General features: G+C 44.5%; 1 protein-coding gene across 4 annotated transcripts; it reads right to left on the bottom strand.

Annotated features, from left to right (window-relative positions):
* Positions 1–42: 42 nt before the first annotated feature.
* LOC110500097 (transcription termination factor 1) lies at positions 43–14,514 on the bottom strand. 4 transcript variants are annotated; one of them, XM_090214027.1, is made up of 11 exons: positions 14,266–14,393; positions 4,135–5,276; positions 3,414–3,541; positions 3,042–3,227; positions 2,803–2,881; positions 2,439–2,563; positions 1,833–2,028; positions 1,614–1,706; positions 1,368–1,433; positions 1,006–1,091; positions 43–508 (listed from the first exon to the last, which is right to left on the bottom strand). In XM_090214027.1, the coding sequence occupies exons 2-11, from the start codon at positions 5,244–5,246 to the stop codon at positions 339–341; spliced, it is 2,241 nt and encodes a 746-aa protein (XP_090070153.1). In that variant the 5' UTR covers positions 5,247–5,276; positions 14,266–14,393; the 3' UTR covers positions 43–338. The 4 variants fall into 4 exon arrangements, with proteins under 4 accessions (XP_090070153.1, XP_021432938.3, XP_021432939.3 ...); XM_021577263.3 differs by lacking the exon at positions 14,266–14,393 and adding an exon at positions 5,554–5,817; XM_021577264.3 differs by lacking the exon at positions 14,266–14,393 and adding an exon at positions 5,438–5,687.
* Positions 14,515–24,808: the final 10,294 nt, after the last annotated feature.

Raw genomic sequence — 24,808 nt, 5'->3', positions numbered from 1 at the left:
GGTTTAGTGATTATCATGAAAACATGAATGAAGACCGGCCAATCAAGGCAGAGCAACTTGAAGCCAAGAGACATTTATTCTCAAAAATAAAATGGGATTCTATAAAAATGTCACCTGTCAGATTTTGCAAACATAATACAACTCTCATCTGAGTATTTACCAGATGCATTAAATCAAAGTGAATCATTATGGGGGGATGACATTGTAGCGTCTTACAGAAATCCAAATGAACATTTAGTTACAAATAAGTTGATCATCATTAACCACCTACATGAATCTTTAATTGTGAGACAGAGGGGCACACAGGGGCCTTAAGCCAGGCCCACGTGCTGTTTTCTTCAGCTGTTCTGAACGTCGCTGTAGTAGTCGCCATCATTATCAAATATCTCAGAGAGTAGGAAGAGCTTTTGAGGATCATTTCTGGACACCACCTCTCCTGACTTTATCAGAACTTTGAGGCGCTCTTCACAATTGGGGAGAACTCTACTGTTGAGGAAGTCAATGATTTCTGAAAAGAAAATACAGAAATAAAATCTGTAAACGGTTCCAGCAAACAAGGTGCGTGCCAAACGGCACCCTAGTCCCTATATAGTGTGCTATTTTTGACCAGGGCCCATGGTCAAAAGGAGTGCACTTTATAGGGAATAGGTGTGATTTGGGACTAGATCAAAGCTCTCTTCCCCAAAGCACCATTATATTTAAATAGTACGGTCAAGGAGGACCAAGCGACATTTGTCGTCACTGATCCACAACTATTCTAACGAAATGCTAAAAACCTAGCGATAGAGCATTTTGGGTGGTCGCCTGGGGTTGTACAGTGGTCTAAGCTGCTGCCTCAGGCTCACAGGTACTGTGTACTACCACTGTGAGCATGGGTTTGAATCTGACCCAGTCCTCCAGCACTCTCTCTATCCTGTCCAATAAACAAGAAATACAAAAGGAGTGGGACTGCCCTACTCTTTAAAATAAGAGGATAGTGTTTGTATGACAGTAGCTTACACCTACCACAGAAGGACATGCTCTGCCACAACGGAACGTTGGCTACCTTTAGCCTGTAGTAGTGTGTCTGTACGTAGCGTGGAGTAACATCCCTTAAAAATTATAGAAATGTTAGCACATAGCAATGCATTACATCACACTGACATGCACAATTGCATTACACACTCCTAGAAGATGGAAAACATTTGTAAAGGCTTTGTCATGCATTGATCTAATTCAATGACATCTCAGCGTTCTATTGAGAGACTTGCCAATGCTAAAAGTTAACACTGACACAATACAAACCTCCCTTAGTGAAAATGTCACAAACGCAACAAGGCAACATGACACATTGTCCAAAACATCTGTGTTCAATAACAACCTCTTACCCAATTGTGTGAGCAATTTCTTCCCAGTTGATATCTGCAACATCTTCCACCTGCATTGCATTCAAGCTGAAAATGCAACAGTTTCACATGCTGATATCAGGACCAAAAGTCTACCTTTTGTCCTGTGTATCAGGACAGTGCAGAAAGGTCCGAGTAACATCACTAGACCGGGCTAATAAATCTTAAACAAAGAATCAAAAAACAGATTCACCATCGCATAGATTGAATGGAAATCAACACACTTACGCTTTGATCAAATCCACTTTGCCCTGTAATGATTTCGTGTGTCCACTGAATACTGGTTGTCCATATACCATTTTGTGCTTCAAAACACCCAACCTGGAAAAGTTGTATCAAAGATACAGCCTCAAAAGTCAGACAAAAGTTCTGAATCAATGTTTGTGTAAACAATTCAATGACAATGGTTTTATTTTGTAACAGCTACCCCTGAAACTCCCCGCCCACCATTTTATTCGACACTGGGACCAGTGGCGCGTTTCAACCGTCTGGCACACATCTGTCCAGGGGATGTTGTTGTACAGCTGGTCTTTCCTGACGGTGGCCGGTCCACTGCCAGGCTCTGCCTGTCCCACCAGGTGCTTCCGCACAGCTTCCATTAGTCTTTTCAGTTCTTCCTCGGTCCACGCACCTTTGTTTGCGGCTGAGAAATACACACCAAACAAAGCGTGAACATTGTCCCACGTCAAACAACACGAACAACCATTTCCCCAAAAGATGAGTGGAGCAGAATGTCCGGCAAGGATGTCAGAGTCAATATATTAAAGCTGTAATCTGTACTTGGTGAAACTGCCACATTTGTTTGGGATATTACAACAAAGAAGTTACTTCCAACATCAGTTATTTTCCTTCGGCCATCCTTGCACACGTGATAGAACTGCAGAATATGTACTGTGATTATATTTTGTACCACGATGCTGGACATTCCTCTCTTCCATTTCATCAACAAGACAAAAACAATAACTAAGGCGCTGGGGGGGGGGGGGGGGGGGGGGGGGGGGGGGGCAGTGGCGATGAGTCACCTTATGCGGATTCCAGTTCCCAACGACTTACACATTTGAGCAAAACGTTTCTCTAGGGCCGATTCGCTTCGGCCAGTCAACGCCGAGATCTTCGCCCACTTGTTGCCGTGCAACGTCTGTAGTTTTTTCAAAGTGTGAAGCTCTTCTTCGGTGAACCTTCGGTAAGGAAATCAAGGAAATAAGCATTCAAAGTGCCTCAATGTCTGCAAATATTAGCAAACCATAAAGTGGTTCATATCAGAACAATAGCACAGTTGTGAACACTAATTCAAGAAAATGTCAATTCAATATTACTATACTTTCGTACACTGTATTTTGAGGCAACATAACGTAAGCCGGGATAGCCGTTTATAACCGTGAAGGTCATTTCCTTATAGTAACTAGCCCTGTCTTACCTGCCCTTGTAGTTGCTGCCATCAAACATTTTCCTCCCACGTATATAGACTTGATGCCAAGACCTGGGTATTCCTTCACCTGGAACAACAGGTTAGGAAGAGGTGAGATCAGTTTTCTGGGAAATTGCTTAGCATATTTTTGGGCCACTGTAGACAATGCTGAAGAACAGGGATGTAATGTGGATAAAAACTTCGTCAAAGTTTTCTAATCGAATGAACCTGGCTACAAGACGACACACCTATTCTTTCATGGAATCTGTGCTGCCTCTTCAATTTCTTGATATTCGCTTCTTCCTCTTTGAAGCGCTGTGGATGGAAGAGCTCAGAGCCACTCTGAATCCCAGTGAGAGACAGGAAGTCGTAGACGTTACTCCTGAGTCGTTCGTTCTCCTGCGCATTGAATCTTCCACTTCGCAGGGAAAGGCCTGGGAACAACAGAAGATTCCACATGGGCTTAAATGACTGGGTCTAAAATGCTAAAATATATGATAATACAATCAGTCACATCTCTAAACACAGTAACATCTTACATATCATTGCTACAATGTTACATGATGCTGCGATAAACACTTAAAAATATTGAACCATGAGTGACTGAAGAAGAAGCTTACCTTGTCTTCGGAATTCCTTGAATCGATCAAGATCATACTTTATCATCTTCTGGATCTCGTCAACAGACTTTGACTCAACGTTGGGAATGAACTCTTTGAGATCCTTCAGAGCCTGCCAGTCGTCCACACTGTAGCATAGTGAGGGGAGAGAATCATACACATGACGTCTAAACACACTTCTGAGTCGACAGAGCAAGAGAGACATGCCTTCCTCTCTCCACAGGAAGAGGCTCCAGATGAAATTCTGGTACACAGCATTCACAAAATGTCTGGTTTTCCCCCAGCAAATGCAACTGGGCGACTCCACAGTAACAGAGTGATGCAGGGACTCAAATTTCACTTTAAAATGTATGTCAAACAAGTTTTAACAAGTTCCACAGAAAATATTACAAACATACATTTATTTGAAAAACATTGCAGATGCAAAGATTGGTAACAGAATGAGGGTTTGTGCAGCTGGTGCACTCATTTGCATCTGCAATGTTCAACAAGTAGCTTAAATGTGTGTTTGTAAAATATTCAGTGGAAATGGTTAAACGTCATTGTTGTGCCTAGAGTTGTATGGATTGTTGAACTTTGCAATCATTGGTTTTTGTTGGGCATACATTACAATTATTGTGGATTTGCCCCACTGTCAATGGTTGTGTTCATTTGGGAAATCACTCTTAAAAAACACGCTAGATTCACACTTCAATACAAGTGAACCAGGTCTCCTACTCACAGGAGAGTTTCTTCCTTTAGGCAGGGTTTGTTGTGTTGGGTCCCTGTCTCAACCATGGTTGAATGGGCGCCCTCTGTCTCACCGTTTGCTCCAGCATCATGAGTCCTGTTGTCATTTGGAACAGCTAAATCCAAAACATCTGCTGCAGAGTGGACACTGGCCATTCCCTTGTCTGACACTCTGCGGTGTTTTTTCTTTCTCCCGCTGACCTCCACAGCGGCAGACCCTCCATCTGTTTTTGGCCTCTTTGACTTCAATTTTCTTTCAGTTTGTTCTTTTATACCTGGACGGTCTGCTTTATCTGGACAATCATTCAGTTCACTCTCTGTGTGTTTTTTCTTATTTTGTTTCCTTTTTTTTACATTCTCCTCTGCCTCAGTTACCACATTTTTACCTCTCTTGACCATTTCAGGGTGCAGTTCTATGATTTTTGGATCATCTGCTGTTCTTGAAACTGTCCGACAGCTTTCCGCTCCCTCCTCAAGTTCTGTTTGTCTGTTCTTGTGTTTCTTCTTACTCCTTCTGGTTTCATCTGGCGCAGTTACAGCTGAAACGTCTACTGCAGCCTTTGAGAGGACACTGTCTATCACCCGTTCTGGCTCAATGTCATTATGTTTTCTCTTATTCTTCCGGCTATTCCTATTATTCTCATCAGCAATCACTAAATCCACTCCCACCTGTTGTGTTTGAAGATTCTTTGACTTTTTCTTTGTTTTCCCTCCAGTTTGTTCCTCGGGATCTGGTACCTCCATTTCATCTTGAATAACATTTGGCTGCTTCTCTTCGTTTCCTTTTTTAAGTTTCTTCCTCTCTTTCTCCACCACTTCCAGCTCAGTCACTGTTTGCTCTTTATGTTTAGGGTCTTTACCTCTTTTCTCGACTGTCAACCGGTGACCATCCTTTTGATTATGCTCAATTGCCGGTTCTTCTGGTCCCTGTTCAGATAGTGCTTTATTCTTTTTGGCTTTTATGAATCCCTCGACTGTATCAGGTGCCACTGATGAGATTAATTCAGGAGTGTCTTCAAATTTAAGAGGGGATATTCGACACATCTCAAGCACTATGGGATTCTCCCTAGCCCCCTGTTCAGTGGATGTTGAAGTCCCCAGCATGGTGGCTACAGCATAACCTGTTTTCTCTATCTGTAACAGAAAGACAATATTCATGTTTTTCCATTGTTTCCTAAATGTGACAGCATGGATAGGCATGAACTTTAGCAGCTATGTAACGTTAACTAGCTACCATAATTCGATTAGCAAAATACGTTCATATTAAAACACAAGTTCACTTTTTTCGTACATACGCGCACAAGTGTGATCAATGTTGGGATAACGAGCTAGCTAGTGATAGTCCATTCAAATAGACTAGCTAGCTGTGTAAATCAAACATGATAAAACTCGTAAAGAAAAATAAATTCACCAGGTTGAACAAGTGGGGAAAGTAACACCGTAACTTCTTTGTTGACAAAAGCGACATAGCCGGAGATGTAAATATCTTCTTTTGTGTTAGCAATGTGTGTGACTGACCAAAGCTAGCTACTGCCACTCTGTGGTGGATGTATCGTAGAAATATAACATATTGAACGACTTTGGAACATCTCGCCCTGGCAATTTGACTGGTAAACTAAACTCGCAATGGCTGCCTGCCTGGTATTCTGATCACGAGTCTCCCATCTGCATTCCCGTGTAATTCCCAACAATTAGGATTTGTAGGTCTAGATTAATATTCCGCTATGCAGTTGTGGAAAAAGTACCCAAATGTTACACTTGAGTAAAAGTATAGATACCTTAATATTAAGTTACTCAAGTAAAAGTGAAAATCAGCCAGTAAAATACTACTTGAGTAAAAGTCTACAATTATTTGGTTTTAGATATACTTAAGTATCAAAAGTAAATGTAATTGCTAAAATATACTTAAGTATCAAAAGTAAAAGTAACATTTTAAATCAATTAAAATTCCTTATAACTTTAACTATTACTTCACTACATTCCTAAAGAAAATATTGTACTCTATACATTTTCTCTGACAACCAAAAGTTATTATTAATGTATCTATACTTTTACACAAGTGTGACAATTGGGTACTTTTTCCACAACTGCATAAATTCATGCCTATCCATGCTGTCACATTTAGGAAACAATGGAGAAAAAAGCTATTTAAGCAAAAGCAGATGGCACAATTTCCTTTAAAAAAATGTATACCCCAAAAAATTACTTAAGTAGTACATTAAAGTATATTGACTTCAGTACTTTACACCACTGCTGCTATGACAACACTATAGTTAGGCAGATCATATTTTGAAGATTTCAGATATCTGTTAATTGTGCTTCTCTTGATAAAATATTTGAGATTGGAGAACTTTTATGTGGTGATTTTAAGACGCTAAATACAGTCAGCAATGGCCAGCGATGAGTGGTGTGTGTTATAGACGGATATAAATAGATTTTGGTATGCTATTTCTATAGGCTTAACTCAGGTATAAGTCATTATAATAGCCTATATTTTTGTTCTAAAGTAAATGTAGATATACTTTACAGTATTAGTCTACACAGCCTGAAATTGGTTTGGATTGAAAAATCACACTTGACTCAAGTCATTAATAGCTCAGGTCTTGAAAATATGAGCCAAAAGCAGCACCAACCTTTTTCCCCTCAGTATCCAATGTGTATAAATGACCCTGTGAGCACCGCCTGACACCGATGGACGTCAAATGATTTGGTCATTTTGCTCACAGGGGAGACTCATATATATATACGATTTGCTTGTCAGTTTTTCCTCCCTGTACTTTCTTTCATTCAGTTTATTCTTCACATAGACAAAGAATGACTCCATGTTTCAGAAATGTTACAAAGCCTACTATCAATCCTTTCCACTGCATCCTCCTCCTATCCCACAACAAGTGAGAAGGGTGCAATTGCAACCCGCAATGTGGGCATTCCGGCATCTGCAGGAACCCCTCTTTATACTTCTATTGGTCCATTTTTAAATTAGGACAGGCGGGAGGCGGGGGTGCTCCAGTACAGAAGGTGCTGTTAATGCACAATAATGTTGGATGCCAACAGCCTATAAACCCCACAGAAGGGGGCAAAAATGGTAGCTAGCACCGGTAGACAGTGTCCTTCGCACCCGTCTGCCAGGCACTGTTTTCCCGCAGTTCTGTTAACAACGCTGAAGGCAGGTGTTCGGCAGGCGGGAGCGAAAGACACTGTGCTAACTTTGCCCATACAAAAAAAGATTGCAGTCATAGTGCAGTGTAACTGCAGTACACTGCAGTAAAACTGCAGAATGCTGCAAATACTGCATCCTGTACTGCAGTAATTATGCAGTGTAACTGCAGATACAGTGCATTACAACTGTCGATTGCAGTTATTGCATTTTTACTGCAGTTTCAATACTTTTTTTGTCAAGGAGCCAGCTAGCCTTAAAGACTCCATTACACAGCAGATGGGAGGCGATGCCGGGTGATAGCTAGCTAATTAGCAAGCACACAATGTCATTAACTATCAAGCTAGACAGTACCCAGTGTCGCCCTAGCCTCCGGCCTGCTGTGACACTGTGTGCCAGCTAGCTAACTATCAAGCTAGCACATGGTGCCGCTAACTATCAAGCTAGCTATTGCACTCTGTCACCCCAGCCTCCCGCCTGCTGTGTTAGCGGGAGGCGGGGACGACCGGTAGACAGGTGTGGAATCATGTAGTAACCAAAGAAGTATTAAACAAATCAAAATATATTTTATATTTGAGATTCTTCAAAGTAGCCACCCTTTACCTTGATGACAGCTTTGCACACTCTTGGTTTCAGAACCTCACGTTACAAAGCCTACTACCACTCCTTCCGCTGCATGTTTACCACTGTACATAGGCTACTTTGAAGAATCGCAAATATAAGCATCAGCATTAGTCCACAGGATATAATCAGTATGTGTCACGTTCTGAGTTCTTTTGTTATGTCTTTGTTTTAGTATGGTCAGGGCGTGAGTTGGGTGGGTTGTCTATGTTAGTTTTACTATGATTTGCTATTTGTGTGTTTGGCCTGGTATGGTTCTCAATCAGAGGCAGCTGTCAATCGTTGTCCCTGATTGAGAACCATATTTAGGGAGCCTGTTTTCTATTGTGTTTCGTGGGTGATTATTTTCTGTTTTCTGTTGTGTGTCTGCACCAGCCAGAACTGTTTTCGGTCGTTCTCTTTGTTAGTTTTGTTATTTCCGTGTTCATTTAATAAATATGGACACATACCACGCTGCACCTTGGTCCTCACCTTCTTCCACCATCAACGGCCGTTACAGTATGAGGTTGTTTGTCTATCTGTGTCTGCCTTTGCTGTGTGTTTTTGGATCCATGTGAATGTGTGTTTTTTTGATCTGTGCTGGGGACTTGCGATTGTGTCTTTTTAAATTTTCCATGGGAGGCAGGCTTCTGTGTCAGGTCCCCAGTAATACAGAGAGCAGAGAGGCTGTTGAACTGCTGCAGAGAGCTCTGGACTTGTACATCTGCTTCCTGGGGTCTGATCACACACTGACCAGAGACTTACAACAGTAAGACCCAGTGCAGGATTGAAAGTTTAGCCACACCTCAAACAGCAACTGGGTTGGTAAGAGAATAGCTGACCGATGCAATCGCTTGCCAAATGATCAACACTGCATATTGAACATAAACTATAGCAAACTGCAAAACATGGGGTCTAGACTGGAGTTGCTTGTTGTGTCCCAGGACCTCAAGTAAAGAATCTTAAACTAACAGAGTTGAACCTAGTCCATTTAGGGTTTTAAAAATAGAATCAAGGAGAACTTTGACTACTTGTGTCTTCAAGTCCAGACCCCTCTCCCACCTCTCCACTAGGAGACTAAGCAGGGGGACCAGACCCAACACAGCCACACCCCTCCACTCCCACCTGGCCTGGTAAAGGGGTACCACACACACCCCTCTGGACCCCTCCTTAAACAGATCCCTGTCAGCCCCATCCAACAAGACCCTCCACAGATCCAGAACAGGAACCAGTCAAGAACCACTGACAGAACCACCTGTCTTCTCTAAGACCCTGGCCTGCCTTCCAGACCAAAGTGTTCAGGCTACAGACTCAGAAACTTGATCTTAGAACTCAAACTCAGACCTGCTTCAGCACCGGGCCTTCGTTCTATAGACAGGACCCGGGTGCTGCATAGGGCAGGCTGGTGCCACCAACCAGGCAGGTACGTTCTAGAGGAACGGACAGTCATAACATTGAAAAGAGAGATTCGATTCCCTCTGTACATAGAGAAGCACACCGCTGGTGAGACAGACAGGACAGGGAGGAGAGACAGTCTTATTCCACCAGGTGGCACTAGAGACAAGGGAAAGAGTCAGAGCGAAGAAGACCACACTTTCATCATGACCACTGTTTTTCATGTATATTTAACTAGGCAAGTCAGTTAAGAACACATTTTTATTTACAATGACTGCCTACCAAGGAACAGTGGGTTAACTGCCTTGTTCGGGAGCAGAACAACAGATTTTTACCTTGTCAGCTCTGGGATTCAATCCAGCAACCTTTCGGTTACAGCCCAACACGCTAACCACAAGGCTACCTGCCGCCCCAATTTCTTTGAACCGCTATTGTTTAAATACATTCCTCTGATAAATGTCCCTATATGGACAATTGATTATTTCAAGATATCGAATCAAATCAATTCACATTTTATTTGTCACGAATACAACCGGTGTAGACCTTACAGGGAAATGCTTACTTACAAGCCTTTAACCAACAATGCCGGTTTAAAAATACCTATAATAAAAAATAAAAGTAACAAATAATTAAAGAGCAGCAGTAAAATAACAATATAAACTACAGGGGGTACTAGTCAATATCACCGGTTAGTCGAGGTAATATGTATATGTAGGTATAGTTATTAGAGTGACTATGCATGGATAATAAACAGGAAGTAGCAGCAGCATAAAGATGAGGGGGGGGGGGGGGGCAATGCAAATAGTCTGGGTAGCCATTTGAATAGATGTTCAGGAGTCTTATAGCTTGGGGGTAGAAGCTTTTTAGAAGCCTCTTGGACCTAGACTTGGCGCAGTGAGAACAGTCTATAACTAGGGTGGCTGGAGTCTTTGACAATTTCTGACACCGCCTGGTATAGATGTCCTGGATAGCAGGGAGCTTGGCCCCAGTGATGTACTGGGCCGTACGAACTACCCTCTGTAGTTGCCATACCAGGCAGTAATGCTCTCTGGTGCAGCTGTAGAACCTTTTGAGGATCTGAGGACCCATGACAAATCTTTTCAGTCTCCTGAGGGGGAATAGGTTTTGTTGTGCCCTCTTCACAACTGTCTTGGTTTGCTTGGACCATGTTAGTTTGTTGGTGATGTGGACACCAAGAAACTTGAAGCTCTCAACCTGCTCCACTACAGCCCCGTCGATGAGAACTATGAAATAACACATATGGAATTATGTAGTAACCAAAAAAGTGGTAAACAAATCAAAATATATTTTATATTTGCGATTCTTCAAAGTAGTTTGCCTTGATGACAGCTTTATTTATTTATTGAGTAGGGTATTGGAGGCTATTTTGTAAATGACATCGCCGAAGTCAAGGATCGGTAGGATGGTCAGTTTTACAAGGGTATGTTTGGCAGCATGAGTGAAGGATGCTTTGTTGCGAAATAGGAAGCCAATTCTAGATTTAACTTTGGATTGGAGATGTTTGATGTGAGTCTGGAAGGAGAGTTTACAGTCTAACCAGACACTTAGGTATTTGTAGTTGTCCACATATTCTAAGTCAGATCCGTCCAGAGTAGTGATGTTGAACAAGCGGGCAGGTGCAGGCAGCAATCGGTTGAAGAGCATGCATTTAGTTTTACTTGTATTTAAGAGCAATTGGAGGCCATGGAAGGAGAGTTGTATGGCATTGAAGCTCGCCTGGAGGGTTGCTAACACAGTGTCCAAAGAAGGGCCAGAAGTATACAGAATGGTGTCGTCTGCGTAGAGGTGGATCAGAGACTCACCAGCAGCAAGCGTGACATCATTGATGTATACAGAGAAGAGAGTCGGTCCAAGAATTTAACCCTGTGGCACCCCCATAGAGACTGCCAGAGGCCCGGACAACAGACCCTCCGATTTGACACACTGAATTCTATCAGAGAAGTAGTTGGTGAACCAGGCGAGGCAGTCATTTGAGAAACCAAGGCTGTCGAGTCTGCCGATGAGGATGTGGTGATTGACAGAGTCGAAAGCCTTGGCCAGGTCAATGAATACGGCTGCACAGTATTGTTTCTTATCGATGGCGGTTAAGATATCGTTTAGGACCTTGAGCGTGGCTGAGGTGCACCCATGACCAGCTCTGAAACCAGATTGCATAGCGGAGAAGGTATGGTGGGATTCGAAATGGTCGGTAATCTGTTTGTTGACTTGGCTTTCGAAGACCTTAGAAAGGCAGGGTAGGATAGAAATAGGTCTGCAGCAGTTTGGGTCAAGAGTGTCCCCCCCTTTGAAGAGGGGGATGACCACAGCTGCTTTCCAATCTTTGGGAATCTCAGACGACACGAAAGAGAGGTTGAACAGGCTAGTAATAGGGGTGTCAACAATTTCGGAAGATCATTTTAGAAAGAAAGGGTCCAGATTGTCTAGCCCGGCTGATTTGTTGGGGTCCAGATTTTGCAGCCCTTTCAGAACATCAGCTGACTGGATTTGAGAGAAGGAGAAATGGGGAAGGCTTGGGCGAGTTGCTGTGGGGGGTGCAGTGCTGTTGCCCGGAGTAGGGGTAGCCAGGTGGAAAGCATGGCCAGCCGTAGAAAAATGCTTATTGAAATTCTCAATTATAGTGTATTTATTGGTGGTGACAGTGTTTCCTATCTTCAGTGCAGAGGGCAGCTGGGAGGAGGTGTTCTTATTCTCCATGGACTTTACAGTGTCCCAGAACTTATTTGAGTTTGTGTTGCAGAATGCAAATTTCTGCTTGAAAAAGCTAGCCTTGGCTTTTCTAATTGCCTGTGTATATTGGTTTCTAGCTTCCCTAAAAAGTTGCATATCACGGGGGCTGTTCGATGCTAATGCAGAACGCCATAGAATGTTTTTGTGTTGGTTAAGGGCAGTCAGGTCTGGAGAGAACCAAGGGCTATATCTGTTCCTGGTCATAATTTCTTGAATGCTTATTTAAGATGGTGAGGAAGGCATTAAAAAAAAACAGGCATCCTCTATTGGATACCCGGCCAGGTCAATTAGAAAGGCCTGCTTGCTGAAGTGTTTCAGGGAGCGTTTGACAGTGATGAGTGGAGGTCGTTTGACCGCTGACCCATTACGGATGCAGGCAGTGATCGCTGAGATCTTGGTTGAAAACAGCAGAGGTGTTTTAGAGGGCAAGTTGGTTAGGATGATATCTATGAGGTTGCCCGTGTTTACGGCTTTGGGGTGGTACCTGGTAGGTTCATTGATACTTTGTGTGAGATTGAGGGCATCAAGCTTAGATTGTAGGATGGCTATGTGGGAACTCCTTCAAGACTGTACAACCAAATATAACTCTCTTTCTCTCTAACGCTCTCTCTCTCTCCCTCTCTTTCTTGCTTCTCCTTAATTTTGGAAGAAATGTATTTGTTAAAAACTGTTCAACTATTGTCTTTCTAGCTGTAGCTTATGCTTTCAGTGCTAGATTAATTCTCTTATATTTTGATTGGGTGGACAACATGTCAGTTCATGCTGCAAGAGCTCTGATAGGTCCGGAAGTTGTCATAATTACTGTGTAAGTCTATGGAAGGGGGTGATAACCATTAGCCTCATAGGTTTTGTATTGAAGTCAATGTACCCAGAGGAGGACAGAAGCTAGCTGTCCTCCGGCTACACCATGGTGATAACCTGCAGAGTGCTGCTAAGGCTACTGTAGACCTTCATTGCGAAACAGTGTGTTTTAATCAAATATTTGGTGACGTGAGCACATTTAGTATAGTTTTATCTAAAAAGGATACGTTTCTTAAGGTTTCAGTATTTTCACTTTTAAGAAATTCACTGAGGTGGATGGTCCTCCCGTTACTCCTCTGAGGAGCCTCTGCTGCTTTGAACGTGTCAATGGTGAATTGCATGTCCTTGGGTAAGTTTTTGTAGTTGTATTGTTGAACTGTTACATCAATTTGGTATAATGCCAACAAAAACATGACAAATGTTTCCTGCCATCATTTGAGAAAAATATGATGTTGAAGCATGTACATTCAGAGCATTTTAAGTGTTTAAACGGAAAAGGACGGAAATCATTTCTCATCAGTCATGCCAGAGGTTCATGTGACATAAAATAAAATCTGGATAGATATTTAGCATAACCTCTATTTACAAGGCCAAACCTAGCTAATCCAAATACACATTGCATAATAACATAATGATTATAATTGATCTGTATTAAATTATAATCTCGTGTGGCAGGGTAGTAATAGCATTGCCTATAATCATTCAGGTCATCTTTTCCATTTTCAGTGGGTGAAGAGGTTGCTTGAGGAGAAATACTATGTGTGAGACGGCACGTATACTACTACACCCAGGTTTGGAGATCACGAGTTCAGGAGAGGGTAGAGGAACTGACAGTGTGTGTGTGTGTGTGTGTGAGTAGCCAGTGTGGTTTTAGAATAGTGAATGCTGTGTCACAGACAGAGAGACAGAGTGTGTGTGTCTGCATGTGCAAATGTGTGTGTGTGTGTGTGTGTGTGTGTGTGTGTGTGTGTGTGTGTGTGTGTGTGTGTGTGTTAGAGCAAGAGTGCGGGAGAGCTGAAAATGTGAGACATGGTACGGAGTCACGTTCCTCTGTGGCTGCTGATGCCTGTGGAGTGAATGAACTCACAGACCAGCTGAGCTCTTCTCCATACCTCTCTATTTCATCTCTATGACTGAGGCTAAAATGACCCCACTTATTAATACCTAACAGCTGCTTTTTAACACACACACACACACACACACACACACACACACACACTACTGTTTATCCATTAATAATGAAATGGCGACTACTTTGAATGTCACTCCTAGTCTATCTTAAAAGTGTATTGGTTACAGTACACACACAGTACATGTCAATAACATTATTCCTCAGGGCTGCTAGCATGAGCCTTCTCACCCATTTACTCCCAACATGGCCTATTGTGTGTCATGTAATAGACATAAGTTGGCAACACTTACGCTCAATTATGACTCCAGATTCGAATGACCCCATACTTCCATGTAATGCAAACTTCAATGTGGCCGGCTCCATGCGTTTTACATGTAATGAAGTGGCCGAGACAGGACGTCTAAATTGACATCACCCACACATTACAGTCAATCGTCTTTCTGTCCTGCAGGAATCTGAGGCAACTATGATCTAGTGAGTTACCTCCATGGTAATAAAAAGAGAACCAGGGCAATCTCCCAGAAGCTTGGCTGGTGTGTAAGAGGGTGTGGTACTGCATGGTATCCAGAGGGTGTTACAGTAGTTAGTGAACATTGCCAGACACATGAGGTATGTGACATCATGGAACTGTAGCTTTCAGACATTCAGAGAGAAATGCAAGGGTGTTTCCCAATCACATGAGACCTAATGACTTCACAGCACCATTGATTCTGTACATGAATACATTAAACCATACTTTAGTTTTCCCACAAGTGAGAAAAGCGCAGCTGCTGATTTTCCAGGGCCTTTGAGCCTCTCGGTCTCTCACATTTGTTTCCACACTAGAGTCCAGGGATTATGTGTGATTACAGGAGTTAAACGATGTTTTTACTTAAGGCTTAAAGCAGGCCGTATATCCATCTCCCACCCATGAGTGCTTATTATGATAGTCATAGCCTGCTTCCAGAAGATTCAGACAAACGAGATTTGACACGATGAGTCTTGATGTGTGCGTGCGTGTGTGTGCATGCGCTGTACTTGTTACACTTTCTTCAACTATCCACTGCAACAAAGTTGCTGAATGCATGTCAGTGGCACTCCAAATCAAAACCTCTAGTAATCTTCAAGCCTGATAAAGTGAGTTACACCGAGCTACTGTATGTGTGTGTATGTGTGTGTATGTAACCATTTAATCTCAGTTGACCAGAGTTACCATCTCACTCAACCTCTCCCTCTCCGTCGCTCTCTTTTCTCTCTCTTTAACAGATTCCGAACCTCCCTGCCCTCTCAGACGATGGCCTGTCTCTCATCATTGTGAAAGAATTCCTGACCACAGAGATCGACGTGATCCTTGCAAGGTACAGAGTCTGCCCAGAAAATAACCCATGACACCTCTATGAGTGAATCACAAGGTTTAAAAACTACAAAGATGCATTTGGGTTGGCAATTAAGCAATACTTTCAACCTTGAGACCAATCTCTGTTCCTTGGTTATCTGTAGTGCTGAGTTCAAATAGAGCTTGAGACCAAGATTAGAAACCGAACTCTACTGCCAGCTGACCGATTAGAATTGACAACGTCTACTGTATATCAATGAAGTCAGTGTGAGAAGAAGTCTGTGCTCACACGCACAGACACACGAACATAGACATAGACACAAGCTGTAATAAACCATAGCAGCACTGTGATAGTGTGGGACCATAATCGGAGGACTTTTATTTTGATACCGGATGCTGGGGCTCTGGGGTGTAAAGAGCAGGGGTTAGCTCGAGTTAAGAGTTTGATGCCTTTGCAGGTTCCAGCTCTCTCTTCATAGGATTTCATCATTTATTTATCCCCTGAAGTCGTGTAGTTGCTCTAAGTAAACCTTGAGTCTATATCTAAAGTTGCAGTGTCCGTGGATAATCATCCTTTACCCTGGCCTTTACCCTGCCCCCCCCAAAAAAAACAAGCAGGGTGACAAGCAAAACAGCAAACTGAGACTAGTAAAGGAGTTTTATACAGTGTCTTCAGAAAGTATTCCTACCCCTTGACATATTCCACATTCTGATGTGTTACAGCCTGAATTCAAAATTGATTAAATATAACCACACAACACCCCATAATGACAAAGTGAAAATGTTTTTGCACATTTACATGAATATTCTCACCCGAGTCAATACTTTGTAGAAGCACCTTTGGCAGTGATTAAAGCTGTGAGTCTTTCGGGGTAAGTCTCTAAGCGCTTTGCACACCTGGATTATACAATATTTGCCCATTATTCCTTTTAAAATTCTTCAAGATCAGTCAAGTTGATTGTTGACCATTGCTTGACAGCCATTTTCAAGTCTTGCCATAGATTTTCATGCCGGTTTAAGTCAAAACTGTAACTAGACCACTCAAGAACATTCAATGTAATCTTGGTAAGCAACTCCAATGTAGATTTGGCCAGTTTTAGGTTATGGTCCTGCTGAATGGTGAATTCATCTCCCAGTGTCTTTTGGAAAGCAGACTGATCCAGGTTTTCCTCTAGGATTTTGCCTGTGTGTATATACTGAAGACAAATATAAACGCAACATGTAAAGCTATGGTCCCATGTTTTATGAGCTTAAATAAAAGATCCCAGACCTTTTCCATACGTACAAAAAGCGTATTTCTCTCAAATTTTGTTCCCAAATTTGTTTACATCACTCTTAGTGAGCATTTCTACTTTGCCAAGAAAATACATCCACCTGACAGGCGTGGCATATCAAGAAGCTGAGGAGTATTTCTGTCTGTAATAAAGCCCTTTTGTGAGGAAAAACTCATTCTGATTGGCTGGACCTGGCTCCTCAGTGGGTAGGCCTGGCTCCCAAGTGGGTGGGCCTATGCCCACCCATGGCCGCGCCCCTGCCCAGTCATGTGAATTCCATAGGCATGCCTGGTCTTTGTGGTTAAATCTGTGCTTGAAAGTCACTACTCGATTGAGGGACCTTACAGATAATGGTATGTGTGGGGTACAGAGTTGGGTTAGTCATTCAAAAATAATGTTAACAATTATTATTGAATGGTTTGTCCTCTGACAAATCAACTGTAAATGTCGGTGTTCCTCAAGGTACCGTTATAGGACCGCTATTGTTTTCACTATATATTTTACCTCTTGGGGATGTCATTTGAAAACATAATGTTAACTTTCACTGCTATGCGGATGACACACAGCTGTACATTTCAATGAAACATGGTGAAGCCCCAAAATTGCCCTCGCTAGAAGCCTGTGTTTCAGACATAAGGAAGTGGATGGCTGCAAACTTTCTACTTTTAAACTCGGACAAAACAGAGATGCTTGTTCTAGGTCCCAAGAAACAAAGAGATCTTCTGTTGAATCTGACAATTAATCTTGATGGTTGTACAGTCGTCTCAAATAAAACTGTGAAGGACCTCGGCGTTACTCTGGACCCTGATCTCTCTTTCGACGAACATATCAAGACGTAACATTGCAAAAATCAGAAACTTTCTTTCCAAAAATGACGCAGAAAAATGTATCCATGCTTTTGTTACTTCTAGGTTAGAGTACTGCAATGCTCTATTTTCCGGCTACCCGGATAAAGCACTTAATAAACTTCAGTTAGTGCTAAATACGGCTGCTAGAATCCTGACTAGAACCAAAACATTTGATCATATTACTCCAGTGCTAGCCTCCCTACACTGGCTTCCTGTTAAGGCAAGGGCTAATTTCAAGGTTTTACTGCTAACCTACAAAGCATTACATGGGCTTGCTCCTACCTATCTTTCTGATTTGGTCCTGCCGTACATACCTACACGTACGCTACGGTCACAAGACGCAGGCCTCCTAATTGTCCCTAGAATTTCTAAGCAAACAGCTGGAGGCAGGGCTTTCTCCTATAGAGCTCCATTTTTATGGAATGGTCTGCCTACCCATGTGAGAGACGCAGACTCGGTCTCAACCTTTTAAGTCTTTACTGAAAACTCATCTCTTCAGTGGGTCATATGATTGAGTGTAGTATGGCCCAGGAGTGTGAAGGTGAATGGAAAGGCTCTGGAGCAACGAACCGCCCTTGCTGTCTCTGCCTGGCCTGTTCCCCTCTCTACACTGGGATTTTCTGCCTCTAACCCTGTTACAGGGGCTGAGTCACTGGCTTACTGGTGCTCTTTCATGTCGTCCCTAGGAGGGTGCGTCACTTGAGTGGGTTGAGTCACTAACGTGATCTTCCTGTATGGGTTGGCGCCCGCCCCCCCCCCCCCCCCCCTTGGTTTGTTCCGAGGCGGAGATCTTTGTGGGCTATACTCAGCCTTGTCTCAGGATGGTAAGTTGGTGGTTGAAGATATCCCTCTAGTGGTGTGGGGGCTGTGCTTTGGCAAAGTGGGTGTGGTTATATCCTTCCTGTTTGGCCCTGTCCGGGGGTATTTATTCCAGTATTTATTCTGCAATAGTTTGTGTCGGGGAGCTAGGGTCAGTTTGTTATATCTGGAGTACTTCTCCTGTCTTATCCGGTGTCCTGTGGGAATTTAAGTATGCTCTCTCTAATTCTCTCTTTCTCTCTTTCTCTCTGAGAACCTGAGCCCTAGGACCATGCCTCAGGACTACCTGGCATGATGACTCCTTGCTGTCCCCAGTCCACCTGGCCGTGCTGCTGCTCCAGTTTCAACTGTTCTGCCTGCGGCTATGGAATCCTGACCTGTTCACCGGACGTGTTACCTGTCCCAGACCTGCTGTTTTCAACTCTCTAGAGACAGCAGGAGTGGTAGAGATAGTCTGAATGATCGGCTATGAAAAGCCAACTGACATTTACTCCTGAGGTGCTGACTTGCTGTACACTCGACAACTATTTTGATTATTATTATTTGACCATGCTGGTCATTTATGAATGTTCTGTGCCATGTTCTGTTATAATCTCCACCCGGCACAGCCAGAAGAGGACTGGTCACCCCTCATAGCCTGGTTCCTCTCTAGGTTTCTTCCTAGGTTCTGGCCTTTCTAGGGAGTTTTTCCTAGCCACCGTGCTTCTGCACCTGCATTGCTTGCTGTTTGGGGTTTTAGGCTGGGTTTCTGTACAGCACTTTGAGATATCAGCTGATGTACGAAGAGCTATATAAATAAATGTGATTTGATTTTGATTTGATTTATTGAAAACATAATGAGTCTATGCAACTTATTGTGCAATTTGTTAAGCACATTTTTACTCCTGAACTTATTTAGGCTTGCCATACCAAAGGGGTTGAATACTTATTGACTCAAGACATTTCAGCTTTAGATTTGTTTTTAATTTCTAAAATGTTCTACAAACAAAACTCCACTTTGACATTATGAGGTATTGTGTGTAGATCAGTGAAACAAAATCTCAGTTGTAAATACTTTCTGAAGGCACTGTATCTGGGTTGCATGATTCTACAGATTTTAGGATTTACTTAGCATTTCTTTAAAACAAGCGTTTTATTGGAAGGCAAAACACACACACAAATGTACATGTAGAAACCCCAATGAAAGTGGCTGACAGAGTCCTGCAAATAATTATAATGCATGAATTATCTTTCATGTGCAAACCTATACACTTTCACATTACTTTTCAGCCTGATAGTGTGTGTGTTGCTACACAACTCCTATGTGATGGAATGTAAATGTTATGACAGGGGAAGAGGGTGAACCCTGACACTTGGGGTTCTGGTCAAGTGTGTGAGGAAAGAAGAGTTCTGGGTTCTGTCAGTTTATCACCTGACCAGCAGCGATTGACATACTATAGATCTCTCCGATTTGTAGCTTTCTTGTCTCTTTCCCACAATCTCCAATGGACCCCTTTACACTATAAGACACACTGACATCAAGCACAGATACACACAACTTTTGGCAGCAGTAAGAAAGCCATCTCCATCTGTGCCCAATCAACATAGCCTGGATTTACGTTTTTATTACTTCTAAACAAAATCATTTTGGGGGGTTCTCATATGCTTACAATGATGTTTTGGTTATTGCTTGAACAGTCGCTAAGATTATATTTTGTGGTGATCTTTGCAAAATAACAGTTGCTAGCTAGAATGCTGAAGCTCATTGACACACGTTGTAGCAAACGCTTGCCAAAGAGCCATTTTACTGGTTGAAGTGTTTTTTTTAAGTGTAATGTAGTTGATTTGCAATGATGATGTGAACATTAAATTAAGCAGGACATTCACACGAGCCTTAAAATCCAATTACAATCCTAAAATAGTGTGAAACACACTCATAAGCAACATGTGAATTGAGACTTTTTTTGCTGGTATTGAGCACTTGCACGCATCGCCCCCGTGTGGCAATGTTTGCAAACACAGAAAGGGGTCTATACTCTCCATATGTGCATCTTTCCACGTCCTCCTATCTCTTCCCAGCTCCCTCTCTTACTCCCTCCTCTCTTCGATATTCCAAACCCTGCCTCTCTCCCCATCTATCTTGTTCCACCTCTCTCGTGTTAGTGGTTGACATCGACCCATAGCTGATTTACACCAAGCAAGCTGTATTTGTGAGATGCATACCATGGTAGTGAGAGGAAGATGAATTCTATGGACTAAGTACAGTTTTACATCTCTCCCGCTGACCTGTCCTGCGGCGTGTAAATGTTAATGTGTTATACTGTATAGACTGACAACAAAAACCAGACCAACACACTGACACTGTCTGATCCCATCACAGATTCCACTACGCTGTTAAAATGAAGTGCTTTGTAACACCAAAACTAGTGGCAATTGAGCTGCCACCAACTTAAAGGAGACAACCTTATCTGTGGTTCCAATTCCAAAGAAATGTATCATCTTACTGACCCTCCTGTTTCCAATCTGTCTAAATAAAGGACTGCAAAAATGAAGGTGGAATTCCACAAAAAAATACATGTCTCTTATCACAATATTTAGGCTATAAATAATTTGTATTTATAAGCCATTCTGTCACACCCTGATTTGTTTCACCTGTCTTTGTGATTGTCTCCACCCCCCTCCAGGTGCCGACCATCTTCCCCATTATCCCATGTGTAATTATATCTGTGTTCTCTGTTTGTCTGTTGCCAGTTTGTCTTGTTTGTCAAGTCAACCAGCATTTTTGTCTCAGCTCCTGCATTTCCCAATCTCTCTTTTTCTCACCCTCCTGGTTTTGACCCTTGCCTGTCCTGACTCTGAGCCCGCCTGCCTGACCACTCTGCCTGCCCCTGAGCCTGCCTGTCGATCTGTACTTTTGTCCCACCTCTAGATTATTGACCTCTGCCTATTCTGAGCCTGCCTGCCGTTGCCCCACTTCTGGTTTACTGACCCCTGCTTGCCTAGACCTGTCTATTGCCTGGGACTGTTGGATTATTAAACCATTGTTAATTCAATGTTGTCTGCATCTGAGTCTTACCTTCATACCTGATAGTACGAACTGGCCATGACTGACCCAGCAGACCCGGGCCAGCTGAGCAACGCCATCTCGTCCCAAGGAGCCTCCATTGGTAGGCACGAGGAAGTGCTTCTTGGTCTTATGGAGGAGGTTCAAACGTTGGCAGAGCGCCATGACCGGGCGTTAGACATGCTGCTGGAGTAATTCCGCTGGTTGTCTGGGGGGCAGCCTGCCACAGTGGTAACCCAACCAGCCCTCAGGAACTCGGCGGTTAGCAGTGCCACCCCACCCACTTCACCTTCCCGGGAGACCCATTTCCCTCCCCCGGAACATTTGAATTGAGAGCCGATCACCTGTCAGCGTTTTCAGCTCCGTGTGCCCTCATTTCTGAGCTTCAGCCCTCCTCCTTCCCCTCAGAGTGCTCCAAGATAGCCTATCTCATCACGCTGATGTCTGGGAGGGCTCTCCTCCGGGCTACCGCCATATGGGAACAACAGCCAGCCATGTGCGTGAGTCTGGATGGGTTCGTAGGAGAGGTAGGTTTTTGATGCCCCATTCTCTGGGAGAGAAGCTGCCTGGAAGCTAATCCAGCTCCGGGCAGGACGCCCGCAGAGTGGCCGACTATGCGGTGGATTTCCACAATTTGGCAGCGGAGAGTGTATGGAACCAGGAAGCACTGTTCCACATGTTCCTGCACGGTGTCTCAGAGGAGATTAAGGACGAGTTTGCTGCTCGGGAGTTACCCATGGATCTTGACTCCCTCATTGCTTAGACCATCTGCATTGATGAGTGATTGCAGGAATGATGGATGGAGAGGAAATTCGATTTCGTTCGCACGCCCAGGGATTCCACCTCACCTCTGAGTCATCCCGGAAGTCCCCAACGGTCCCGTTGCCGAGAGGACCCGAGGTTTCCCGACCTTCCTCGAGAGTCCCCCGAAGACGGCCGATGCACTTTTTCCCGAGCCTATGCAACTAGGCAGAGCTGGGCTGACGCCAGTGGAATGGCAACACAGATCAACACAAGGAGCTGTCTGTATTTTGGTCATTTTGTGTCCTCTTGCCCAGTAAAAGACCAGGCTCACCGGTAGGAGCGAGTACTCTGGTGGGCCATATGGAGAACTTTTCTGCTTCCCTTACTCGCACCCCTTTGCATGTCATTCTGCTGCTGGGAAACCAGTCCAAATCTCTCTGCGTCCTCATTGACTCTGGGGCCGATGAGAGATTTTTGGATGCCACACCTGCTTCCGAGCAGAACATCCCCACTCAGCTCCTCTCCATTCCCATGGATGTTAGAGCGCTGGACGGGCGCTCTATAGATCGGGTCACCCATAACACCACTCCCATAAACCTACATGTGTCAGGGAATCACAGCAAGACCATTCAATTCCTGCTCATCAAGTCCCCCAGATTCCTCTGGTTTTGGGATTCTCCTGGTTCCAGCGACACAATCCCCTTCATCAACTGGTCTTTGGGTGCTATCATGGGCTGGAGTCCGTTCTGCCAAGCCCCTTGTCTGAAGTCGGTGCAACAGACCCCTGGACGTCTTCCTGGGGGCTCGGAAGTTGCTCCGGACCTCTCTGCCATTCCCGCGGAGTACCAGGACCTCCGGGAGGTGTTCAGAAAGTCCACTTCCCTTCCGCTGCACCACCCCTATGACTGCAGGATTGACCTTCTCCCTAGCACCACGCTGCCCTGGGGAAGTCTGTACTCTCTGTCGGGACCAGAGACCAAGGCTATGGAGACCTACATTGGGGACACCCTAGCTACAGTATTTATCCGTCCCTCTTCCTCTCAGGTTTCAGGTTTCTTCTTCGCGGAGAAAAAGGACAAGACCCTGCGCCTGTGCATTGCCTATCGGGGACTCAATGACATTATTGTGAAGAACCATTATCCACTACCACTAATTTCCTCTGCCTTAGAGCTGCTCCAGGGGGCCACTGTTTTCTCCAGGCTGGATCTACGGAATGTATGCCACCTGGTGCTGATATGAGAGGGGGACGAGTGGAAGACCACCTTCAACGCGGCCAGCGGCCACTATGAATATCTGAATATCTATGAATACCCTTTGGCCTCACCAACACCCCTGCCTTGTTCCAGGCTCTGGTGAATGATGTTCTCCGCGACATGCTGAACCGGTTCGTTTTCGTCTATATTGATGACATCCTCGTCTTCCCCCGCTCCCCCCAAGAACACGTGCCCCACGACCGACAGGTTCTCTATCGCCTTCTGGAGAACCAGTTGTTTGTTAAAGCAGAAAAGTGTGAGTTCCGTCACTCCACCATTCCTTTTCTGGGCTGCATCATCTTTGCTGGGAGTGTCCAGATGGATCCCGAGAAGGTGAGAGCGGTGGTGGATTGGCCGCAGCCTACATCCAGGGTGCAGCTGCAACGCTTGCTGGGGTTCGCCAACTTTTATTGCAGCTTTATCCAGGGTTACAGCACTCTGGCCTCCCCCTGTCTCCACTCACCTCTACCAAGGTTTAGTTCACTTGGTCATCTACCGATGATCAGGCGTTCCAGGACCTTAAACACCGCTTCACCACTGCTCCTATCCTGGTTCATCCTGACCCTTCCCATCAGTTCATGGTGGAGGCTGCTTCGGATGTCGGAGTGGGGGCTGTCCTCTCCCAAAGTTCTGCCCTGGACCTTAAGCTGCATCCCTGCACCCTCTTTTCCCACTACGATGTGGGGAATCGGAAGCTCCTTGCGGTGAAGACGGCATTGGAGGAATGGAGGCACTGGCTAGAAGGGGCAGAACATCCGTTCAATGTGTGGACCGACCACAAAAACCTGGAGTATCTCCGCACCGCCAAGCACCTCAACTCCATCGAAACGAGATGAGCCCTGCTGTTGACCCGGTTCAACTTTTACCTCTCCTACCGGCCAGGGTCCAAGAACGTTAAGCCGGATGCCCTGTCTCGCCGCTATAACCACACGGTTACCTCCCCAGAGGCCGAGACCATCCTTTCACCTCGTGCCTGGCAACGGCACTCAGCTGGGGTATAGGGAAACAGGTCCCTTGAGGCGCAGCGGTCCCAGCCGAACCCGGGGGGAGCTCAGATAACCGGATATTTGTGCCTGACGCTGTCCTCTCAGGTCCTGGAGTGGGCCCATTCCTCCAGGCTTGCCTGTCACCGGGGCTCTCGCCGGACCCTGGCCTTCGTGCAACAACACTTTTGGTGGCCTACTATGGTTCCGGATGATGCCGTGTTTGTTGCCGCCTGCACGGTCTGCACACAGAACAAGACTCCTCGGCAAGCTCCAGCTGGTCTTCTCCAACTACTGCCTGTCCCTCACCGTTCCTGGTCCCATATATCCCTGGATTTCGTCACGGGTCTCCCCTTGTCTGAGGGCAACACTGCCATCCTGACTGTGGTCGACCGGTTTTCCAAAGCCACCCACTTCATTCCTCTCCCCAAACTACCCTCAGCCAAGGAGACGGCCCAGCTTATGGTGCAACACGCTCATTGGGTTGTCAGAAAGCCTGTCCTCCGGATTCCACCCCCAGTCCAACGGCCAGTCGGAGAGAGCCAACTAGGACT

This window comes from Oncorhynchus mykiss, chromosome 21 (genome assembly GCF_057628025.1).
Source record: "Oncorhynchus mykiss isolate SJ-2025 chromosome 21, ASM5762802v1, whole genome shotgun sequence".
Classification (NCBI taxonomy): Eukaryota; Metazoa; Chordata; class Actinopteri; order Salmoniformes; family Salmonidae; genus Oncorhynchus; species Oncorhynchus mykiss.
Note: the sequence above shows the minus strand (reverse complement) of the source record. Positions and strands in the feature narration are given on the sequence as shown.

Excerpts from the sequence above, each read along its gene's own strand:
- LOC110500097 (XM_021577263.3), bottom strand. The coding sequence starts at position 5,610 with ATGTCGCTTTTGTCAACAAAGAAGTTACGGTGTTACTTTCCCCACTTG. Across the intron at positions 2,564-2,802 it reads GGCAGCAACTACAAGGGCAG|GTTCACCGAAGAAGAGCTTC; the intron begins GTAAGACAGGGC and ends TCCTTACCGAAG. Across the intron at positions 1,434-1,613 it reads AAAGTGGATTTGATCAAAGC|CTTGAATGCAATGCAGGTGG; the intron begins GTAAGTGTGTTG and ends TTGCATTTTCAG.